The 21,237-nt window shown below is 41.9% G+C and overlaps 2 protein-coding genes across 16 annotated transcripts in view; one reads left to right on the top strand and one right to left on the bottom strand.

Moving 5' to 3' along the window:
• The window catches only part of ZNF106 (zinc finger protein 106), a 62,330-nt gene extending 46,541 nt beyond the window's left edge, over positions 1 to 15,789 (top strand). For 8 of the 9 annotated variants that reach the window (XM_060294416.2, XM_060294425.2, XM_060294420.2 and 5 more), the window contains 8 exons: positions 2,812 to 2,928; positions 5,249 to 5,440; positions 6,253 to 6,315; positions 7,356 to 7,475; positions 8,351 to 8,422; positions 9,245 to 9,316; positions 10,919 to 11,065; positions 11,505 to 15,789. In XM_060294416.2, the coding sequence (XP_060150399.1) occupies positions 2,812 to 2,928; positions 5,249 to 5,440; positions 6,253 to 6,315; positions 7,356 to 7,475; positions 8,351 to 8,422; positions 9,245 to 9,316; positions 10,919 to 11,065; positions 11,505 to 11,561 (840 nt within the window). In that variant the 3' untranslated portion in view covers positions 11,562 to 15,789. The remainder of the gene's footprint in view (positions 1 to 2,811; positions 2,929 to 5,248; positions 5,441 to 6,252; positions 6,316 to 7,355; positions 7,476 to 8,350; positions 8,423 to 9,244; positions 9,317 to 10,918; positions 11,066 to 11,504) is intronic. The other variant, XM_060294423.2, reaches the window with a different exon arrangement.
• Positions 15,790 to 16,068: 279 nt separating this feature from the next.
• Positions 16,069 to 21,237, bottom strand: part of CAPN3 (calpain 3) — a 48,143-nt gene continuing 42,974 nt past the window's right edge. For 3 of the 7 annotated variants that reach the window (XM_060294433.1, XM_060294436.1, XM_060294432.1), the window contains 8 exons: positions 18,990 to 19,063; positions 18,556 to 18,613; positions 18,393 to 18,457; positions 17,842 to 17,910; positions 17,674 to 17,752; positions 17,338 to 17,454; positions 16,958 to 17,016; positions 16,069 to 16,558 (listed from right to left, as the gene is read on the bottom strand). In XM_060294433.1, coding sequence (XP_060150416.1) covers positions 16,532 to 16,558; positions 16,958 to 17,016; positions 17,338 to 17,454; positions 17,674 to 17,752; positions 17,842 to 17,910; positions 18,393 to 18,457; positions 18,556 to 18,613; positions 18,990 to 19,063 — 548 coding nt within the window. In that variant the 3' untranslated portion in view covers positions 16,069 to 16,531. Of the gene's footprint in view, positions 16,559 to 16,957; positions 17,017 to 17,337; positions 17,455 to 17,673; positions 17,753 to 17,841; positions 17,911 to 18,392; positions 18,458 to 18,555; positions 18,614 to 18,989; positions 19,068 to 20,044; positions 20,159 to 21,237 lie in introns of all 7 variants that reach the window. The other 4 variants (XM_060294431.1, XM_030843030.2, XM_030843029.2 and 1 more) reach the window with 2 other exon arrangements.

Consider the following 21,237-nt stretch of genomic DNA (forward strand, 5'->3'; position numbering starts at 1 on the left):
CCATTGCTGGGTCATCAGATAAGTCTTAGTCTTATTGAGAATCTTAATTAAAAGGATTGAAATCATTTAGAGTATGTTCTCCAACCACAGTAGAGTTAGAAATCAATAACAGAAAGAAATCCACCACAAAAAAAAGAGAAAGAAATCTTGGAAGTCCACAAGTAAGGGGTAATGAAATAGCATACTTCTAAGTTACCCATGATTCAAAGAAGAAGTCACAAAGGAAATTAGAAAATATCTTGAACTAAATGAAAATGAGCATCCAGCTTAACATTTGTAGGATAGCTAACACATTGCTGAGGGGGAAATTTCTAGTTTTAAATGCTTATATTAGAAAAAAAAAGAAAGTTTAAAATCAATTATCTGAGTTTGTAAGAAAATAGAAAAAGAAGAAAAAGTTAAACCCGAAATATATAAAGGAAATAATAAAGAGCAGAATGGAAACCACCAATTTATAAAACTGACACACAATAGGGAAAAATCAGTGAGACCAGAAGACTAGTTTTTTGAAAAGATAAATTAAAAAAAAACTTTTAGCTAAATTGATCAAAACAAAGAGAAGCCACAAATTTCAAATATCCTGAATGTAAGAAGGAACCTCATAACAGCGTTATTAATCGATACATCCATCAACTGATAAATGGATAAATGTGGTATATAAAAAGTGGAATAATACTAGCAACAAAAAGGAATAAACTATTCATACATGTAGCAACATGGATGGATCTCAAAAACATCATGCTAGGGGAAAGAAGTCATATGTAAAAGACTACATACTGAATGTTCTCTTAATATGGAATTCTAGAAAAGGCAAAACTATCAGAGTTGCCTGGGGTGGCAGTGGGGACTGACTGAAAGAGGGTACGAGGTAACTTTTTAGAGTGCTAGAAATGTTCTGAAAGTTGATTGTGGTAATGGTTGCATAACTGCATACTTTACTAAACTTAATGAAACGTATATCTAACATGGTGAATTTTATTATATGGAAGTAATACTTAAGTCTGTTGAAAATTGTAAACAGATTTTGGCAAGAAATTGTCTTAGGTAAAAAGAGGGAAAAATAGTTGTAACAGGACAGGATAAACACAGGGTTAATATCATATGTTGTAAGGAGCTTACACCTTTGAGAAGAGAAATAGTAAAATCCCTACACATAAATTGAAAGACAGAAATTCTTTAAAAAGAGAATATACAAGTAACTATTTGAAAATAACAGTCTTGTCAATAAATGGAAGTTAAAACAGAAGTTCAGTACCATTTTGACTTATAAAATTAGCAAAAACTTTTAAAAGATTTTTCAATGTTTTTAAGGGTTCTAACCCGCAGTAGTATTTGGCATAGTGGGACTGTATGTTAGTGAAAAAAATTCTTAGTTTTTGAAATTGAGGTGTAACTTTATATAGTAAAGTACATAAATTTTAAGTATACAGCTTGATGAATTTTTACATAGATACACATTAACCACCACCAAGATCGAAACACAGATCATTTTCATCCCCCTGAAGCTTCCCTCACACACCTTGCACTCACCACCCCCAGCCAAAGAAAACCATTGTTCTGATTTCTGTCATTATAGATTATACTTGTCTGTGCTTGAACTTCATAATAAACCATACTGGGTGTATTCTTTCACATTAGCTTTAGCTCGCTATAATGTCTGAAATTCATCTTTATTGTTGCATGCACCAATAGTTTTTTATTACGGCAACGTATTCCATTTCTCCTATAAAATTACAAAATGATCTCACATGGATGGGTTAGCCAGAGGCAACATATATCTTATCATTTGAGCATATTCACTGTCTTTTCCTTTATTTTACAATTGCATATGCAGCATTTATATTTGTAATTTTATGCAGGGAAAGTAATTTAAAAGACTGACTCTTTCAGGTATGAAAGAAGGTTGGAAGAGATCAAAGACTTGGATAGTCTACAGCTTTTATCATCCAACCCATAGGTTGTCCCATCCTACTTATAGGATGGGACAAGTAGGTCCTACTTATAACTGTCTTGATTTTAATGTCTGTATCCAGACCTCTTTAAAAAGCTAAACTTGGGCCTTTAGTCACTTAGTATCATTCAACAGCATTCAGTCTTGAGCACTTACTATGTAACTGGCCCTGTTCTAGGTTCTAGGTAAGTAGATTTTATCAGTATAACCCAGTTCTGGAAATTCATGGAAATAGTTTCTTGAAGGTCAGCTCAAACTGTGTTTGTATAACCTGGATATGCATCAGAATTATGAAGGAAATTTTTAAAAACACATATTCCAGGGCCTGAATTAGAATCTCAGGGACTGGGGTGAAGCTTGGGGTTCTATATATTTTCAGAGCTTCTTGGGTAATTGTAGACCAGCTAACCTGATACTGGTTTGAAGGAGGCATTTGGGAGCTATTAAAATAGAGAATCAGTTGCAGGAAAGCGCATATTTGATTAATGCAATTATCAGATATACAACTATAATCTTTATTTTCCTTTTTAAGTGTCAAGTGCAGCTTTAACTTTATCTTTGGCTACTTAATTTAAGAGGCTAGAACCCAATCCATACTGCCCTTTGAAGAATTTCTACATTCCAAATTAGAAACATAGGTAACATTAGAAGTTACATTTGTTTACTATATTACCTACAGCTTGAGGGTATTTGGCTACATATTTCAAAGCAGAAAACAGTCTAAGATAGTCTTCTACAAAATAGAGGACGCTACATTTTCTTCCTCATAAAAAATCATTTCACACTATTCTCAGGAGGATTGTTTTCACATCTTATTTGCCTTTAATCTCTGCTGATCAGGTGTTGTGTGCTTTTATCAGACTCGAGAGTGTGTGGAGCAGTTACAGCTGGAAGACCGGGTTCTCTGCCTCCACAGTAGGTGGCGAATTCTCTATGCAGGACTGGCAAATGGCACTGTGGTCACCTTCAACATAAAGGTTAGTGGTTGGGGAGAGAAGGCTGAATTCCCATGCCACTTGAAAATGGTGTGAGTGTGTGTGGGAAGAAGTTGAAGGCAGATGTTTTCCTGTTTTTGTGTGTGTTTGAGAAAGCAACAGAATTAGCTGCTACTCAAAAATTTATCTTCTGTTGTAAGTGAAACAAGATGCTGCATTCTGTCTGCTCAGGCCCAAGTGTGCCAGGACCAAAGTGTAACTCTACTAAATTAAACCAGGCCTGATGATTTGGGGCCAAATAATGAGTCATAGGTTAAACTAGTCTGTCTCATTTTAAGAATGACACCGTGAAATGAGCTTAAATTCCTTTGAGTATGACGTTGATGTGGTTTGGAACTGATTTAGGGTTTCATGAGGGTAGCTTGTTCTTGACTTGAACTAAGTCAAGGTTTGCCTTCGTGCCTGTGGGCCTCATTCTTTCCTGACCCAAATATAAATCCATTTGTTGAGCAAACCTTTATGGAGCACTATTACATGCTAGGTCTCAGGATAAGGCTTAGGAAATGAATACGGACCAGTTCTTAATGGCCCTGTGTGCTTTGTTAATGTAGTTGGACTTGTAAGCTTTAAAGTAAGAGAGACATGATCTAATTTGTATTTTAGAAAATGTCACTCTGGAGTTGAACAGGATGGAAAATACTGGTACTAGTAGAAGCTTGGAGACCATTTAGGAGGCTTTGTTATGGCAGCTGACATGAAAGATTAGACTAAGGTGAAGAGAAAATGGATAAAAGATGTAATTGGAGGTAGAAGTGATAGGTTTGGTTACTAGTTAGTTGTAGCATTCTATCCGGAGGCCATCTGGTCATCTTTTAACAGTGTGTTAGAATGTTACTGTGTTATGCCTTGTTACAGTATCATATGTTTAGTTAGTACCTATTATCTCTCCTTCTACCAGCTAGCTGGAACTACTTACAAGGAATGCAATAAAATATGTCGTGGTTTCTGCCTTTAAGAAGCTTAAAATCAAATTAGAAGAAACTAGCACATATATAATCAAGCGTCAGATTATTTGGTTCACTAGATATGAATAGATCACAGAAGGGTAATTAGTAAAGGTTTTTGCATTCTAAATGCAAAGTGCTAACAACGTAGATTAGATTTGGTTAGGGCAATAGAAATGAAGACAGAATAGATTTAAAATATTTTAAAGGATAAAACTTGATAATTACCCAGTTCTCTTCTATTTTGTGAGATTAAGGTAATCAAAGGTAGGTAGAAGTTTTGGGGCAAGATGATGACAAATTCAAATGGGAATGGTCTTTACTTTTATTTTTTTGAAATGGTCTTTAAATGGTTTAAAAGCCCCAGCAAAGATGGACTTTGAGACAGAGATTTGAGAGTTTCTGCAGAGAGATGAATTTTGAAGCCTTGTTAGGGCTGGACCTTTTCTGTTTTGCCCATACTCCTGGAACGCAGTGCTTTCTGGGGCTCAACAGAAAGCATGGGCTGTTTACCTGGGCCTTCCCGCCATTGGGCCCTGAACTCCATTGATCTACCTCCCCAGCATCTCAAGATGACTGAGATTGATGCTCAGCTCTGTAGGCTCCCAGCTGCTGCTCTTGCCTAGTTTCTAGGAGTTTTATCTCGTGCACTCACCTTAAACTACCTCTTTAGAGTTTTGGGGAAGTAGGAAACTTTATGAACAAGTTTGGTTTGGGAATGAGGGAAGCAAGTCTAAAATCTGAGGTAAAGGAATGTTTGGGAATTCAGGATGTGACCATGCCACTCTGACTGATACAAAGTCTTCTGTAGTTTAACTTAACTGATGTCATGAGAGATAGACATAGAACCAGAAGTCAGAAGAAGGTCAGAATAACAGAAAGGTGGAGAATGAGAGACTCAGATTGTCTAAGAAGGTAGTTCTCAAAGAGAATTTTGGAAACAATCATGGCATAGTGCATAAATTTTGGATGACAAAAAAACAGTGAGAGTTCTTGGGTCTGTGGAAAGTGTATTCAAATATGAAAAAGTTTATCATTCATTATCATTAACTTAAGGGAAGTGAGAGAGGGCATAAAAGAGAACCAAATTCTAATTATGATCAAGATAGTGCGGGTCAAAGGTAGAAATGAGTTTATAATGTAAGACTGTCCCCACTAGAATCAGGAAGGAAGGAGTCATGAATGCAGTGTTGGAATAGGAATGGCAGAGGTTGGGGAGTTAGGGATAGGGAGTAGATATGAGAACTTACTGGTGTTAGAATTTAGAGTTTGTATCAAGGTAGTGATTTGGGTTAGTTGATGTTGAGTTTTTCCAACTAAGTTGCTTTTACTTCATATAATGGTGGTGTATTTTTCAGAACAACAAACGACTTGAAATCTTTGAATGCCATGGCCCTCGGGCTGTCAGCTGTCTTGCCACAGCTCAGGAAGGTGCCCGAAAGCTGCTGGTTGTGGGGTCTTATGACTGTACCATTAGTGTGCGTGATGCACGGAATGGACTGCTCCTTAGAACTCTGGAGGGCCACAGCAAAACCATTCTCTGCATGAAGGCAAGTATAGTGCAAAAAATAGGAGTTCATTGTCTGGTACAAATAGAAGGGTTTGAATGAAATTTACCATGTTGTCTAATGCCTTATTTAGAATACAGATTACTATCCTTTTTTATTTTCTTTTTTTAAAAAATTAATTAATTTATTTATGGCTGTGTTGGGTCTTCATTGCTGCGCACGGGCTTTCTCTAGTTGCAGTGAGTGCGAGCTACTCTTCCTTGTGGTGCGCAGGCTTCTCATTGCGGTGGCTTCTCTTGTTGCGGAGTACGGGCTCTAGGTGTGCGGGCTTCAGTAGTTGCGGCACGTGGGCTCTAGAACGCAGGCTCAGTAGTTGTGGCGCACAGGCTTAGTTGCTCCGCAGCATGTGGGATCTTCCTGGACGAGGGCTCGAACCCATGTCCCCTGCATTGGCAGGCGGATTCTTAACCACTGCGCCACCAGAGAAGTCCCTATGACCCTTTTCTTTAGGCTTGGATTACCACAGGACATACTGTTTTTTAATATATTAACCAAGAGACAAATAAAATTGTATCTTATTGTAGAACGTAGATATACTCGAATGCCCTTCTAGGCTGCTTCATAATCATTCCGCAGAAGCAACAAACCCAGTAGTACATTGTCAATTCATCACAGTACTGGGTGGCAGCACATAAGTTTCAGTTCAGAAAATTTGTCTGAGAAACTTATTTCATACCTCGTTCATGCTCATCTCAAAATAGGGTGGGAAGTAGAATTTGCTAATGTGTATTACAAGTTAAAGGAAACTCAGAACGTTATATCGAATCTCATTAACTGAATTTTTTTTCTTTAAGGTGGTGAATGACCTTGTGTTCAGTGGCTCCAGTGATCAGTCAGTCCATGCCCACAACATTCACGTAAGCCATGTTGGTGTGAAGAAATCTTTAGTAGAATGATGATTGAAGCTTAAAGGATGCCTCAGACCTCTTGCAATTTAAATTAAGCCCTTTTTCTAGTGAAAGACTTAATAATAATCCCTGCGCATAAGCTCTTGGATAATATTAAGTACTGTAGAAATTCTGACCTCATCAAAATTCTTAGTGGGGAATAGACTCAAAATTTACGTAAGGTTTAGTTTGAATGCCTCATCTAAACATGAGATAAATTGAGCATCTGAGGCTCTAAGAAAGTAGATATGATACATAGTTTAAAATAGCACAAGTAAAAACAGCCAAGAGACTCTGCTCAGGTCATAGAGGCTGCTTTTGAAGCTCAGTTCTTAGTCTGTAAACCTGGGGGTTATCCAGCCTCAGGGACATGTCCAGATGCAGTGAAATGATAAAAGTGAATATACTTCAAAAGCTATAAAATACATACACACATAGCTGTGGCCCTTCTCTTTCTGTGACTTGGGGTTCTCTCCATCAAGATACAGTGCAGGGGTTCCCTGGTGGTGCAGTGGTTAAGAATCCCCCTGCCAATGCAGGGGACATGGGTTCAAGCCCTGGGCCGGGAAGAGCCCACATGCCGCGGAGCAACTAAGCCCGTGCACCACAGCTACTGAGCCTGCGCTCTAGAGCCTGTGAGCCACAACTACTGAAGCCCACGCACCTAGAGCCAGTGCTCCTCAACAAGAGAAGCCACAGCAATGAGAAGCCTGCTCACCACAATGAAGTGTAGCCCCCACTCGCCAAAACTAGTGAAAGCCTGCACGCGCAACAAAAACCCAACTCAGCCAAAAATAATAAATAAATTTATTTAAAAAAAGATACAGTGCATACATTTTGTAAAAGTAAAAAATGCTTGTGGGAGTGCTTCATCTGTTAAAATTAGTACAGCTACGTTTGTACAAGTAGTCTCAGAATTATGTCTTCTAGGATTACAGAATTATAAATCTCAAAAGTCGGAAGGAATCTTGAAGGTCAGTCTAGTGACTCTTATCTCTCTTCTGATGCAGACTGGTGAGCTTGTACGGATCTATAAAGGTCACAATCATGCAGTGACTGTGGTGAATATCCTAGGAAAAGTGATGGTGACTGCTTGCCTGGATAAATTTGTTCGTGTCTATGAATTACAGGTAGAATTTAGACCCAGTATTTTGCTTGAATGACTTGGGGAGACTGTCTATTTGGATTTGGTGTTGATTTTTCTATATGGAAAGGCTGGGGTGGAACTCAGGAATCTGAGTTCTTCACAAGTGCTATAGATGATTATGAAGTAGCTGGTCCTTGGAGGATGCTTTCAGAAACACTACTCTGAGATACCTGGTCAGGCTCACACGTGTTAAAAATTAATGGTGGGCTTCCCTAGTGGTGCAGTGGTTAAGACTCTGCCTGCCAATGCAAGGGACACAGGTTCGAGCCCTGGCCCGGGAAGATCCCACATGCCACAGAGCAAGTAAGCCCGTGCGCCACAACTACTGAGCCTGAGCTCTAGAGCCTGAAAGCCACAACTACTGAGCCCACATGCCACAACTACTGAAGCCTGTACAACTAGAGCCAGTGCTCCACAACAAGAAAAGCAATGACAAGCCCGCGCACTGCAACTAGGGAAAGCCCGTGCACAGCAACAAAGACCCAACACAGCCATAAATAAATAAATAAATAGATTTATTTTTTTAAAAAAATTAAATGGTGTCAAAAAAAATTTAAATGGTTTATGGAGAGCAGCTGTAGTCTGTAACACCTGTCTGATTCTCTTTGTGTGCAATTTCAGGTTTGAGACTTTGACACTACACAGAAATTGGTTTTATTTTTTCCAGTTACCAGCTCTTCCCATGAGGAGAAGGAGTTGTTAGATTATGTTTCTGTTAACATGCTACTGGTACTTCAGCTTGGTACCTCAGGTGTAGTTTTAAACCTTTCAAAGGCCTTCAGGGACTATGCCTGTTAAACACAAGGTATAAATAACCTTAATTCTCTCTCTCTTTTTTTTTTTTTCCCTCCACCCAAGTCGCATGATCGATTGCAAGTTTATGGAGGACACAAAGACATGATTATGTGTATGACCATCCATAAAAGTATGGTGAGTATAATTTGCTGTGCCACATATTTGCCTTTGAATGTGTTTACTAAAAATTGTACAAACTATTAATAATGTTACTACTTGTCACTTCCAAAAATGACATCTGTTTTTGATATGCCTCATTACTGAATGTCTTTCTATCTCTTGGTATTATAATATTGAAAACCCAGTAATGCTGTTGAATATTCCTTTTTTTATTAAGAGCTAAAATAATTACAATACAAAATATAATACCACCATTAAATAGAAGGTAAATTTAAGATGTTTCCAAAAAAAAAAAATTGAGTGGTGCTTTTTTCAGTGACATTATGATCTGGACAGTACATTGGAATAGAGTCAGGAGGTTTGGCCAGTGTGGCATAGTTATAGCAGACCTAAAAGTAGAAGCTAACTCATGTAACCCTGCTAATCCTTGATTTATTTTATTTTTAAATTTTGAGGTTGAACCAGAATGGATGTTTTTCAGACTTTAAGCAGTAGAACCTTTTGTTCCAATGAAATACAGATGCCTAATATGCAATGCCCAGTAGAAGCCAGAGCTACACCAGTTAAAGTATAAGTGGTGCCTCTGATCCCTGCCACTTCTGGTCTCAGCCACAATCCCAAGAGTGGCTCTCTAAGGAGCACAGCTTCAAAGTGTCCAGACTAGAAGATCTACAAGATACTTTCCCATTATGGTACTCTGGGGCTGGTTTGGGTTTAGGTTTAGGTTTTCTTGTTGTTGTAGCTGGTACCAGTAACTTTTGACTCTTATTTTGAGGATGATTGTAGTAGTTTTATTGTGTGTTGTTTTGGTCTGATGTGATAAACCTTTTTCTCTAGATTTATACTGGCTGTTATGATGGCAGTATTCAGGCCGTGAGGCTGAATCTGATGCAGAATTACCGCTGCTGGGTAAGGAGTGAAACTGTTCTTGTCACCAGACTTAGATGTTGCACAACCCCAGGCCAATTTATAGATCTTCATTATCATCGGTTTAGCATTTTTATATTGAGCGTCTACTTTTGCCTTCCGCTGTAGGACAAATAAGCTTATTTTTTAAAAACTACATAAAATGCTTCCATACTTCTGTAATGAAAAGTCTAATCTTAGGATTAGATATAAAGCATATTTGAGTATCCACTCAAAGTTTATCTCTTTTGTGTTTTTTATTTTGTTTTATTACTCTATTGATACATGCCTACAAAAACATCAACAGTACAGAAGTGTGTGAAAGAAAAGTATAAGTGCTTATTTTCATGACCTGCCCACAATACTTTACCCATTCCTCAGGCATTACATGTATAGTTTGGTTTGTTCCTCATTGGTTTTTGAGGAATAGGCAGATAAAAATTTGCATGTTTGAAGTTTTAAACCTCAGTTTACTAGGCTAAATTGAGTGGTTTTTATTTTTGGGTGGGAGCTGGTGATTAACCCTCAAAACTTTCATACTGTTTCTTATAAGCCTTACTTTGTTTCATCAGTTCTAATAGTTGTGACCAGAGAAAAGTTGATGGCACTGAATTTTTTTTTCCCTAAACCCTGACCTCCTTTTTCAGCATTGATGAAATGAACTGGACGCTCTCCATTTTAAAATTTGATTTTGGGTTTGTCTCTGGCCTAATTACTTTTCAGCTTTTTACACATCACTATCTTTGATTTTTAGTCTTCTCAGTGAAGACAAGCAAAATCTAGTACAACAGGCTCCAGAATATACAAATAGACTTAACGTATCTAGAGAAACGAGGAAAATACCTTCTGGTTTTAAAGCTGGGGGGTTGGAATAGTGCTTACAGAGGAGAAACTCAAATTTGCATTACTTTTTAGAAATGAACATGTTAGAATGAGAATCATAGGATTTCTTACAAGCCTGTAGGGAAAAAAAGCCAAGACAAAGAGTCTTTATGCTTTCTGACTAACAATTGAAACATAGCCACATTTATAATACAGTAAAAAAAAAAAAAATAGGTATCACAAGACTTGATTCAAGTAATAAAAATTGTTAGTAAAGTCAGGCTTCCTTGGCAGTTTTCTACAAGTTTTTCCACAAATGTAGTTTTCTTTATCAGACATTTGTATTTTCAAGTTTACAAGTCAACAGTTCTTAGAATTGTTAAAAATAACCCTTTAAGTATTGCAGGAAAGCTCTTTGCCTTTCTTAAATAAATGGACTAAGAAACTCATTTTATGATGGCAAGATAAAGCATAAGTATGGTTTAAATTGAATTTTATGTAACTTGTCAGTCAGTATTTGCTAACAGCTTCCTTATCTAATGATGTAATGGCTGCCTTAGTGCTTTGCCTTCTCAAAATATTGCACTGTCAAAAGACTTCCCAGTCTTTTCAAGTTTCTCATTAAATTGATGATTCATTTGGTTACCTTTCGCTTTGTTGAATTTCCTAGCCAAGAATAAATTAAAGAATAGGGGCTTACTTACAGGATGCAAGTGAGGAATATTCTCATTGCATGTTTCCCATGCTCTTTATAACTTACCTTTTCATTCTGTTTCTCTCCAGTGGCACGGTTGCTCTCTGATATTTGGCGTTATAGATCATTTAAAACAACATTTGCTGACTGACCATACAAATCCGAACTTTCAAACTCTGAAATGTCGCTGGAAGAACTGTGATGCTTTTTTTACTGCTAGGAAAGGATCCAAACAGGTACATCAGTGGGATTTGAGGTCAACCTGGGGTCATTTGACTGCTCATAGCAGGGTTCAGTAAACCTTTTTTGCCTTATTAGAATGTTCACAATTGCAATAAACAGGGAGAGTGTAGGCATTTTTCTTTTTATTACTATCCAGGGATTTGGTGTATAGCTTAATGAGGTTTCAAATGAAGAACAGGTAGTTTTTGAGAAAGAGCCTAAAGAGAATGTTTTCACATGTTTCCAGTCCAGTAACTGAACCTAGAGGTTTATTACAGTGCTCTTGTTAAGAACTCATCTTTAAGTGCGCAGTTCCATGTAAATTAGAGTACTGGGTCCTAACTGCCTTTCATGTATGGATCTTAGAATGTACCTGTGAAGCTCCCTGGCTTTGACTTTCTCTTGTCCTCCTACCATCCTTTCTCTCATGGGCCCTTTTCCCTTTATTCCTAGGATGCTGCAGGACACATTGAACGACATGCTGAGGATGACAGCAAAATTGATTCATGAAGTTTTTTGCCTCCCATGTTGGGAAGTCTTTAGTTGAACTAATTTCACATCAGCCCCTTACACAGGCCAGTGTCTTCCCTTCCCTAGTGAATCAGGGAAGGAGAGAGTGGTTACTAGCCAGGCTTACCACTAGCATAAGTCTGGGCAGCTCTATGGGGTGATAGGTTACACTTCTAAGTTCTTGCTGGAGGTCTGTCAGATTTAAACAGATTTTTAAGGAACCATACTCTTCTGGGACAGCATGGCATATAGTAATTTATGCTACTGGTGTTCTCCAGATGATTATTAAAATACAGATCTTAATTGGCTACCCGGTTTGACCCTAATCATATGTATATTTTATTGATTTCAGTCGGTGATTTTTAGTTTCTGTTCTTATGATGGTTTAAACCTATAGGCAGGCATTTAAGTACAAATTTGTCCAGTGCTAGATTTTTAGGATCAGTTTTAACTTCTCCTTAATTATTACAATCAGTTAATTGTAACAGCTGGATATTTAAATTGGAAGCAAATAGTTCCCTTTCTTAACAATTATGTACAGTGTGTTTCAGTATGCTCTTTGTAGATAGAGCTGGCTTTAAATGCTAAAGGGACACACAATAGGTTTTTAACAGTTAAAGTAACTGCTCTGCTGATTATATTTTAGGAACTCAGGCAGCAAATCACATAATGACAAGTCCTTACAGACAGTACTTCCTATTGAACTTCTGCAGATTTTGATAGAGTGCTCAGTTCAAGGCAGTGCATAGACCTAATGTCTGCTTGGAAATCTCACTGTTAGACCTGGGCACTCACTGCAGGTATTGGCAGGCTGTTCGAACTGGAGGTATAACCTTTATCTCTCTTTCCAGCTTCTGACTCTCCAGGCGGGCTGTGGGTTTGAAACCTTTTCATTTACTTCATTGCCAAACCCCACTCTTCTATTCTCTGGCTGTGCCTAGACTGACAGTAGCCATCATATACTTCCTCTGGGTTCACAGGGTACTTTCCACCCACCCGCAGTACCCAAATGGGGGAGTCAGGATAAAGCATCTGAATATAGTTTTCAAGGCCTCAGGCAGGCTTCTTAAAGACCAATGTCTTGCCTTCATCTCCCCACTAGCTGGGAAGGAGTAGGATGAAGGGAAAGACCCTACCTGTCCATTGAGAGCAGCCAAATGAACAAAGCCTTCATGAGACTGCTTTGTTTTTGGATTTTCTCTGGACTCTTAAGAGAAGCCATGGAGGCGTTGCTTTCCAGCCTTTTGTTTCTAGATTCTCAAAACTCCGAAAGTTTCTACAGAGAGAGAGAGGAAAAGGGAGAAGAGCCCAGCGCCACATACCAAGCTTCAGATGTGATGCCTATTCTTTCCTAGGACTGCAGAGCATCCAGGTTTATCTCCACCCATCTTAGTGCACACACTTCTACTCACATGTCTTCACTCAGGCTCTGGGGCAGGGGGACTTCCCCAGGGGTTCATGGATAGGTTTCAAGAGGGTATCCAAACCCCCTGGAATTGTGTGTAAGACTAAGTAGGTGTTTTTTTCCAGGGAAGCCTCCAGTGGTTCTCACTGGATCCAAAAAAAACATTAAGAACTAATCTAGGAGCTACATCTAGATAATGAATGGCTCCACAAGCTGTTTACTTCTGTCCTTATGAATGGCAGAACTCTTGTGTTGACCACACTATTGAGATTTGCATGATACTTGAGAGAGAACAGAGAAGATCCTGTTGCATAAAGTTTATGTGTGCTGTTTCTGTCTGAGAGCAAGCATTCCCATCTCTCACCCCATTTCCTGTACAGGTGACCAGAGAAGCTAAGCTGTGCTGTGGGTTTGGGAATGGTGATTCCCAGGAAAGTACGTTTGGATTTATTGCTAAACCTAGCATTTTCCTTTGGGCTGTAGTGAACCCACATTTCCGCGTTGGCTGGGCAGTGTGCTGAGGAAGTCTTGCATACTCTGTTGCGTAGGTGCCCTTCTGTCCTGCCTGAGGACATGTCTGAAAAGATGAGAGTGGTGGAGCCTCCGTACAGCTAGAAGGGGGTATATGAGGTGTTGGGCAGTCATGGGGAACTGTAGGTATGAACAGACTGATAGAATCAGTAAAAACTGATTTGATTTTAACTTTCACAGAATCGCGCAGTCTGTCTGCCTTTATATGTGCAGTTGTGGATGTTCTTTGTACATGTGTATGCGCGTGGGCACCTATACTTGTAATACTTTTTTTCATTTCACAAGAATTTTCTTTGAAGCCGTGGCAATAATGTTTTTGTTTCAAGAATGCATAAAATTCGTTTAACACCAGGTTAGTATATTGCCCTCAATGCACTGTTGTAGCCACCTGTTTAGAAATAAAGGCACCATAAGCATCTTGACTGCTTATGGTTGTACGTTATGACTTTTAAGTGTCTTGAAAGTTATGCAAAAGTCTTGTTTTAAGTCTTCTACAACGTCTTGGCTGATTCTGGCCTTCTGTTCCCCCTCAGGGTAGAGCAGTGGCTCAGGGATTTGTGTTGGCTCTGATATTTAGTACTTAGTTGAGGAAGGCAATTATTACATGACCTGACAAAACACAACTCATTTCTTATAAGGAATTGGAGGCCATTTTTAGAATGTTGTTTTTAATCACTCGTGTTCACCTCTGACAGCTAGAAGACAAGAGAACCATAGCATAAATGCTTTTGTGCGCATATGCTCGGGTTTTAATGGCAGTTTATTCTGATGACATATCAGTCACTTCAAGTTTTATCCTGAAGTTTTTAATCAGGTTCAAAATTTTGGTATACGGCTCTACTCAGTATAAAGCAGTTAAACACAGTACAAAGTTATCTTGATCTGATGTTACTTGAATTTGAGAGAACGTCATTGCTATTACACTTCTGCTTTTGTGGAGAATTTTTTTTCTGCCTCAGAAGAGTTAGCAGTTGAGTGTTGAGCTCCTGACCTATCTATAATTTATAGGCAACATCACTGCCATTTAAGTGGTTATTTGCCTAACAAAGGGTTTTTTGTTTTTTTTTTTCTTTTTGGTAGATTATACAGTGCACAACTTTAGTGACTAGGTATGTGGATGATTTGGTGGGAGTAGGTGTACAAAACTTAGCGGAATGGTATGGTATATTTTATGGAAGAGAATTCATTGGAGGGGAAATGAAAGTATATTGTGAAGTGGGATTTAAACAGCCTGGTTTGCAATTTATATACGCTGTCTTATAAATTGTGTTCCTGTTACCTAAAGGAGAACTCCTAAAACTGTTAAGAAGACCATGCCTGTCACATTGTTAAAACAGTGATTTTATCCCTGCCCCAAATCATCAGATTCCTCAGGATTTCAGAGAAGCTGTCTAATGGTTAGAATTAGAAGTTGTGGTAGAGATGATTTGGGTTATACTGAGTTCCATATACAAGTGGATGTGAAATCCTGATTAAACCAAACCTACTGCTTACCAGACAATAACCTCTAACCTCACCTCCAACCCCCAAGTATGTGGCCTTGCTGGGTCACATGGTGACTAACGTTTCCCAGATTTCCTCTAAATTCAAGGTAGTAGCCCAACTGAATTGGGGGAGGAGGGAGTCAAGGAGGAAAGGCTGTTGAAGATCTTCCTCCTACTCAAGAGAAATATATGCCCTAGAGCTGTGCCAGCACCCTTGGTGTCTGATTTTTTTTTTTTAATTGAATATGGGTTAGAAGAATGAAATCAGATGACACTTGACTGCAAAAATGTTTATAAGCAAATAGCTTAGCCTTCTTACATTTTGGTATAAAGCTGCGAACTTCCTAACTTTGTAAAGCAAGATATAAAGCAAATATAAGGGGAAAATAAAGTACTTTTACTAATTGTTTATTTTTGTTACCTTATCTGCATATTCATATTCACAGCCAAACCCTTCTCTTCCACATTGATATAGAGAACAAGAAGGAAATTGGGTAGAAAATGAAAGATGGTTGTAGATATGCCACAGATCATGGTCCAGATAAGCTCGGCAGACCGCTACATATAAGGATTTGTTCAAGGTCATACAGTAGGTCAATATTAGTGGAGGAACTAGGATTAAAAACTTTATCTCTGCTCCATTACACTCAGGTAACTGGCCCCTCTGGTTATAGGTGACCCATTTTGTCTTGATCTAGACACCAACAGCTATTCCCCTTCCTTTCCTCATGTGTCTTGGAAAGTATTTGACTGATTCCTGTGCTCAAGAAATAGCAAAAGCCATGATTAAAGCGGGGTTTAGGATTTATTTGTGTATGTGTGTATTTTCCATTGCTGTGTTCTGAAACTACGGCTCTCTATACGTGATGGGTAAGATTGGAGCTACTCATCCCTGCTGTGGCTGACATCTAAATGTGAGAAAACAAAACACGATCAAGCCAGCTATACAGGTGCCTTTATTTAGATCAACTTTTTTTCAAAATGCAACCAAACTTATGAGTCAGATAACCCAAAGTGTCCAACCCTCTTCCGCTGAGCTAGTTTACTCTGGAGCAGGCCCATCCTGAAACAGTCAGGCAGAACCAAATGCTCATTGGGCTGCTGTCCCGGGACTGGGAGAATATAAAGGTGATAGAGGGCTCTAGCACCAGGAAGTGTTGAGTGCCACTGGCAAATGCTTCTGCGAACAGCCGAGGGCAAGCTAAAGGGAGTGTTTGCTTCAGAGCTGAGGCCACTCAGACTCCAAGCAAAGCTGTCACTGGGCCATGGCTAGCTGAGGCAGACAGAGATACTTGCCTCCATGTGGCACAGGGACAGAGTTGTTCTCCCTTCCCCATTCCTTAACTAAAGGGTGAGGCTGGGCATGACAGATGGACAGATACCCTGAGGCTGAGAAGGAAGTGAGTAGAGGAGGAACAAGACCGATGAGGTGCCTGGAGGTCTGCTGAGGGTGCAGCTACTGTGTCCTTTGAGGTAAGTGGCTCTAGCTCTGTTGGGTGAAATTGAAATCCTGAGTGATCCTGCATGGCCTTGGATGAGGCCAGCTTGGTTCAGGCATACATGGTGAGCTGCAGCCACTGAAAGAGGAAGTCCCAAGATCAGAATGCAAACAAGAAAAGGGAGCCCAGCCCTAGGGATCTAACGGGGTAGAGGAAAGGGACAGCCCCCAGCATGCCAGACACTGGGAAGATTTTCTGAGAAGCAGCGGTGTACTGCATCCTTCCCACAGATCTCTCCTAGAAGGTACATATTTTCCACCATAAAGTCATTGTAGAACTGAGGCCTCCCTGGAGCCTTCCCCCAGTCCTCGTTCCCGATGAGCCACATCCTGCTGAGCCGTGAGCTTCCCTTTATGTTCCTTTCCCATCCCATCCCTCCACCACCATTGGGAAGTGAGGAGTGCATAGTGTGTCCAGTCTTCCTCATGGATTCCTCTACCTCGAATTTTAAGGTACAGGGGGATTGTACGGCTTTACCTCTAGAACGTTGAGTTTGATGATACCGTCACCATCCTTGTCAAATGCATTAAAAGCTCCTGTGTGGAAGAACGCACAGGCCAGAGGCCAGTTAAAGGCTCAGTCCCCCTCCACTGCTCTACCTTTTCTTAACTGTGTGCTAAGTGCTGCTCTTCAGCACAAAAATCTACCAGGCAGAGTACCACCCGTAACCCTCCCTTTGCCATCCCATTCTGAGCCTGAAGAGGCCCTTCACCTTTGTTCAATCTGAATACAGTAGATTGGGATTTGTCCAAGGTCATACAGTAGGTCAGTTAGTGGAGATTCCCGCCACCACAGCTGTCGCTGCAGGAGAGGGGGCAGGAGGGGCAAAGAGAGCAAAAGGGTAGCTGTCCACTTACTGAACATGCCCTCCAGCCTGAGGAGGCAGCAGATGAAGCTGTCGAGGTCAATGTTCATGGACCTGTCTGCATAGCGCATGGTGATGATGTCGTAGAGCTGGTTGTTGAGGTGGAAGCCTGTGGGGGGAGCACAGGAGAGATGGGGTAGGCTTGGAGCCCTTAGGCCTGTGTGCTATCTCCCCTGCCTCCTGGTCACTCTGGGGCCTGGGAGAGGAAAGCGAGAAGCCCTCTCTCATTCCTTTCTCTAGTAGGGCCCAAGTGGCCCCATCCTCCCCTCCCGTTCCTGCTCCCACCGGCTCCAGTCCGCATCCTGGCCACCCCCTTTCTTCCCCACACCTGCGTCATTGACTGCATTTCGCATCTCGTAGCTGTTGATGGTGCCGGATTGGTCTGTATCATAGTGCTTGAAAATTTTCTGGCAATAGAAAATTTGAGGACAGGGGTCGCACACTGAATCTCTGAATCAGTCCCTTCCTCACTCCCACCTTCGTTCTCTCATCCCACCTGCCAGGCCTTAATCTTCTTCCAGAGGTGATGGAACTCTTGCAGGTTCAGTCTCCCAGAGCCGTCTGTCTGGAGGAAGGAAGTCAGGGCTACAGGGCACATAGCAAAATCCCCCTGGATGGGGAGAGGGCTTTCTAGGCGGCTGTGCAGGGAAAGTAGCCCCATAGGAGAGCTTTGCCCAGGATATCCCACTCTGCCCTGTCCTGGTATTTAACACCCCCCTCTATGCTTCCTGAGTCAAAATTAATGCCTGCTCTATAACCCAGGGAACCTTTCTCCTAAGGACCACTTTCGTTAGGACCCCAGACAGAATCCCAGGCCGGAGGTTAAGAGCAGGGGCCAATGTTCTTCCCAACTGTACCTCCTCCAACAGCCCCTTTCAGACCAGCAGCCAGGAGGTTCTAACTCAGGGCCTCCTTAAATGTTTCCTCGGGCATGAATTTGAGCCCCGCTGCTTGACTGGGCCCCCCCACCCCATTTGTTGCCCTAGCCCCCAGAGGCTGCTCAGGGGCTGATGACAGAGGCTTGGGAAGGGGTGGCAGGAAGGATACGTCCATGAGAGCAATCATGCTACGGCAGGACTCCAGCGTGAAGCCTTGTGTCTTCAGATCCTTATCTGGGAGGTATGGAGAAGAGTGAGGAGCTGCTTTCAGATAACTGGACACACACTGCCCCCACCACCCACCTGTTTCTCACAGAGTTTGAGCCACTCACGTTTGTTCACAACTCTGTTAAGGATATTCTTGAGCTCATCTGCACAGATCTCCATGTCCTGAGGAGGTAGGGAGAAGAAAGTCATGGTTCAAAAGTACAGCAACTGATGGAGCCCGGGCTTTGCAGAACAAATCCCGGCTGTCCATGGTTGTAAAGTCCCTGTCAGGGCTATTCTGTCGTGGGGAAGCAGGGGCTCTTCTGAGGAAGACACACTGCAGCCTCAGCTGTCCAGACTGCAGTGGGCAGCTCAGAGCCACCCAGTGGGTGTGTTGGTCAAAACTCGAGGACTTCACTTGTGGATTTCTGCGCTACACTCATACACCCTGTTTCCACCAAAAGCCAAAATGACCTCTGCTGAACCATAATGAAATAACTGCCAAATTGAGCAATTAAGGAGAGAAGTGTCTGTGGGAGTCGGGGTTGGAGGTACTCACGTCGCCTGCTATCTGTCTGAAAATGTTCCCGAATTGCTGCTGTTCCTCACTTTCCTGGTCAGCGCTGCTGGGCTCTGACTATGGAAGCACAAAGGAAAACTGGTTGGTGAGGACCAGGGAGATGGACAGACCCGAGAGGAAAGTTCCTCTGGACTGAAGGAGCCAGGTGCCTAAAACAGCCCTAGGTGGCAGCAGGAGCTGGGTACAGGGCAAATGCTCTTCTTTCTCAGCTGAACCTGGTGATCTGGAGTGAGGATCGTCTAGGCCCAGGTGAGCCTTCACTCCATACCCCCGCAGCTCAGACATTCTAACCAGAGGAGGTATATTAGCTCTGCAATCATGTAGACAGCCCTCTTGGTCCTCTCCCCCCATCCCCACCTGCTAGAGCCCCCTCCACTGTTTTGAGCCTGACCATCCCAACCAAACCAGCCCCAGCAGGACAGAGGGGGCCAGACCAATCTGATAGCTCCAGCTGCCTCTGTCATCAAGGCCAAATCTTCAGAGGACCCTCCTCCCCTCCCCACTCCGTTGGGCACTACAGGACAGAGATAGCCCTGGATTTATCTGTGGACTTTTGCCTCTTAGTCTATAACCTCCTGTAAGCTTTATATGACCACCTCTCCCCCATCTAACACCGTCCCCTGAGCTCTGGAGGACTCCATTTCTGGTGTCATCCCCCTTTTCCACTACTATTCTTTATCCTCCCCATTGTTAATGACACCAGGAAACAGGAGTTGTTCCATCTCAAGCTGCTTCTGTCTTAGGCTTTGCATCCCTCTCTCTTTCCTGGCTGGATGGGCTCCAGCGGGGAGGCTCGGCCTGTCCTTCCCAGGCCTAGGACCAGCTTGGTGTGGCAGCCAACCCCAAGACATTCACCCAAGCAGCATCCCAGATTTTAGGAGAACTTGATGAGAGAAAAGGTCAGTGGGACAAACCCAAACCTCTAGATGTTAAAGGGACACCCCACCCCTGTGGCCCCTCCAACCCCCATGCACCCCAAGAGGGTAGACCTCAGTTGTGTGTTGGCTACCCCATTCATGCACATGCTCGGAAACCTGTGGGGATTTCGCTTGCTTATCAGGGCTTGTTTTGTCTTTGCCCTCCTCTGATTCCTGGTCCACACCCAGCTCCTTGTTGCTGTTTGCTCTGTCTGAAACGAAGATGATAGGCTGGAGAGAGGAGGGAAGTAGGGAGGGGGCAGGAAGGAGACAAGGATTACTGGCTGAGCGGGCACAAGGAGGCAACCTCCCTCCTGGACCAGCTTTGTCCAGTGGAGAGGGAAAGAGCAGAGTTGGGAGTTCCTGAACCTCCGTTCAACCTCCATCTCTGCCACTAACAAGCTGTGTGACTTGGGGAAAGATGCTAAGTCTCTCTGGACTTCAGTTCCTTATCTCCTCATGGTAGAATTATGAGGATTAAGCAAGGTAGTTACTGCACGTGAAAATGCTAAGAATGCTAAAAGCAGCATGATCTAGTGCAGTGATTTTCTAGTATTTTGTAGATTTTTTTTTTTCAAATGGAAGCCCTGTTCAAATTAAATTTCCCCAGAAGTCATTAAAAACAGAGCTTCTCTGCTTGATGAAGAAGGCAGAGCTCTTTTCCCTCAGCGTCCCCACATCACCGTGGCAGCTACTGAGGCACCTCCAAGGAGCCTCTAGGACTCGGCAGAGGACGCATTGAAAAAAGGACTCTGATTAATGGCATGGTCAGTGAGTGAGGTCAGAACACTTGGCTGGCGTCCCAGCCATACCCCTCACATCTGAGAAATATCCTCTGGACTTGGTTTACTCATCCATTAATGGGGATGATAAAACCTGCTTTGCCTTTCTCATTGGGCTCTTATGGGGATCACATGGGATACTGAATGTAAAATTGTATTGCAAAAACATTTAAGATGCTACACAAATATAAGGGGTATTTGCCAGACATGCTCATGCAAGTGAGGAGGATATAAAAGGGTGGAGAGCAGCTGCCATGCTGTGCCAGTACTGGTTGGTGTATACATCCCACAAGGAAAGCCAGAAGAGAAAGGCTAGGCTGATGGCTGCAGGGCAGAGAGCAAGGGGGCAATCAGAGTCTCTCAGAGCAGAAATGGAACCTGACCGCTGAGTCCCCATTTGCCTTTCCATACTGTTTGTCTGGGACAGCACAAATGGACAGACCTATGGAAAGAGCTTCCCTGGCTTTGGCTCCCAGCAGGCCCCAAGTACCTTGACTTGCTCTGCCTTCCAAGCAAAGGGTCTTGCTC

The sequence above is a fragment of the Globicephala melas genome, chromosome 2, assembly GCF_963455315.2.
Source record: "Globicephala melas chromosome 2, mGloMel1.2, whole genome shotgun sequence".
Lineage (NCBI taxonomy): Eukaryota > Metazoa > Chordata > Mammalia > Artiodactyla > Delphinidae > Globicephala > Globicephala melas.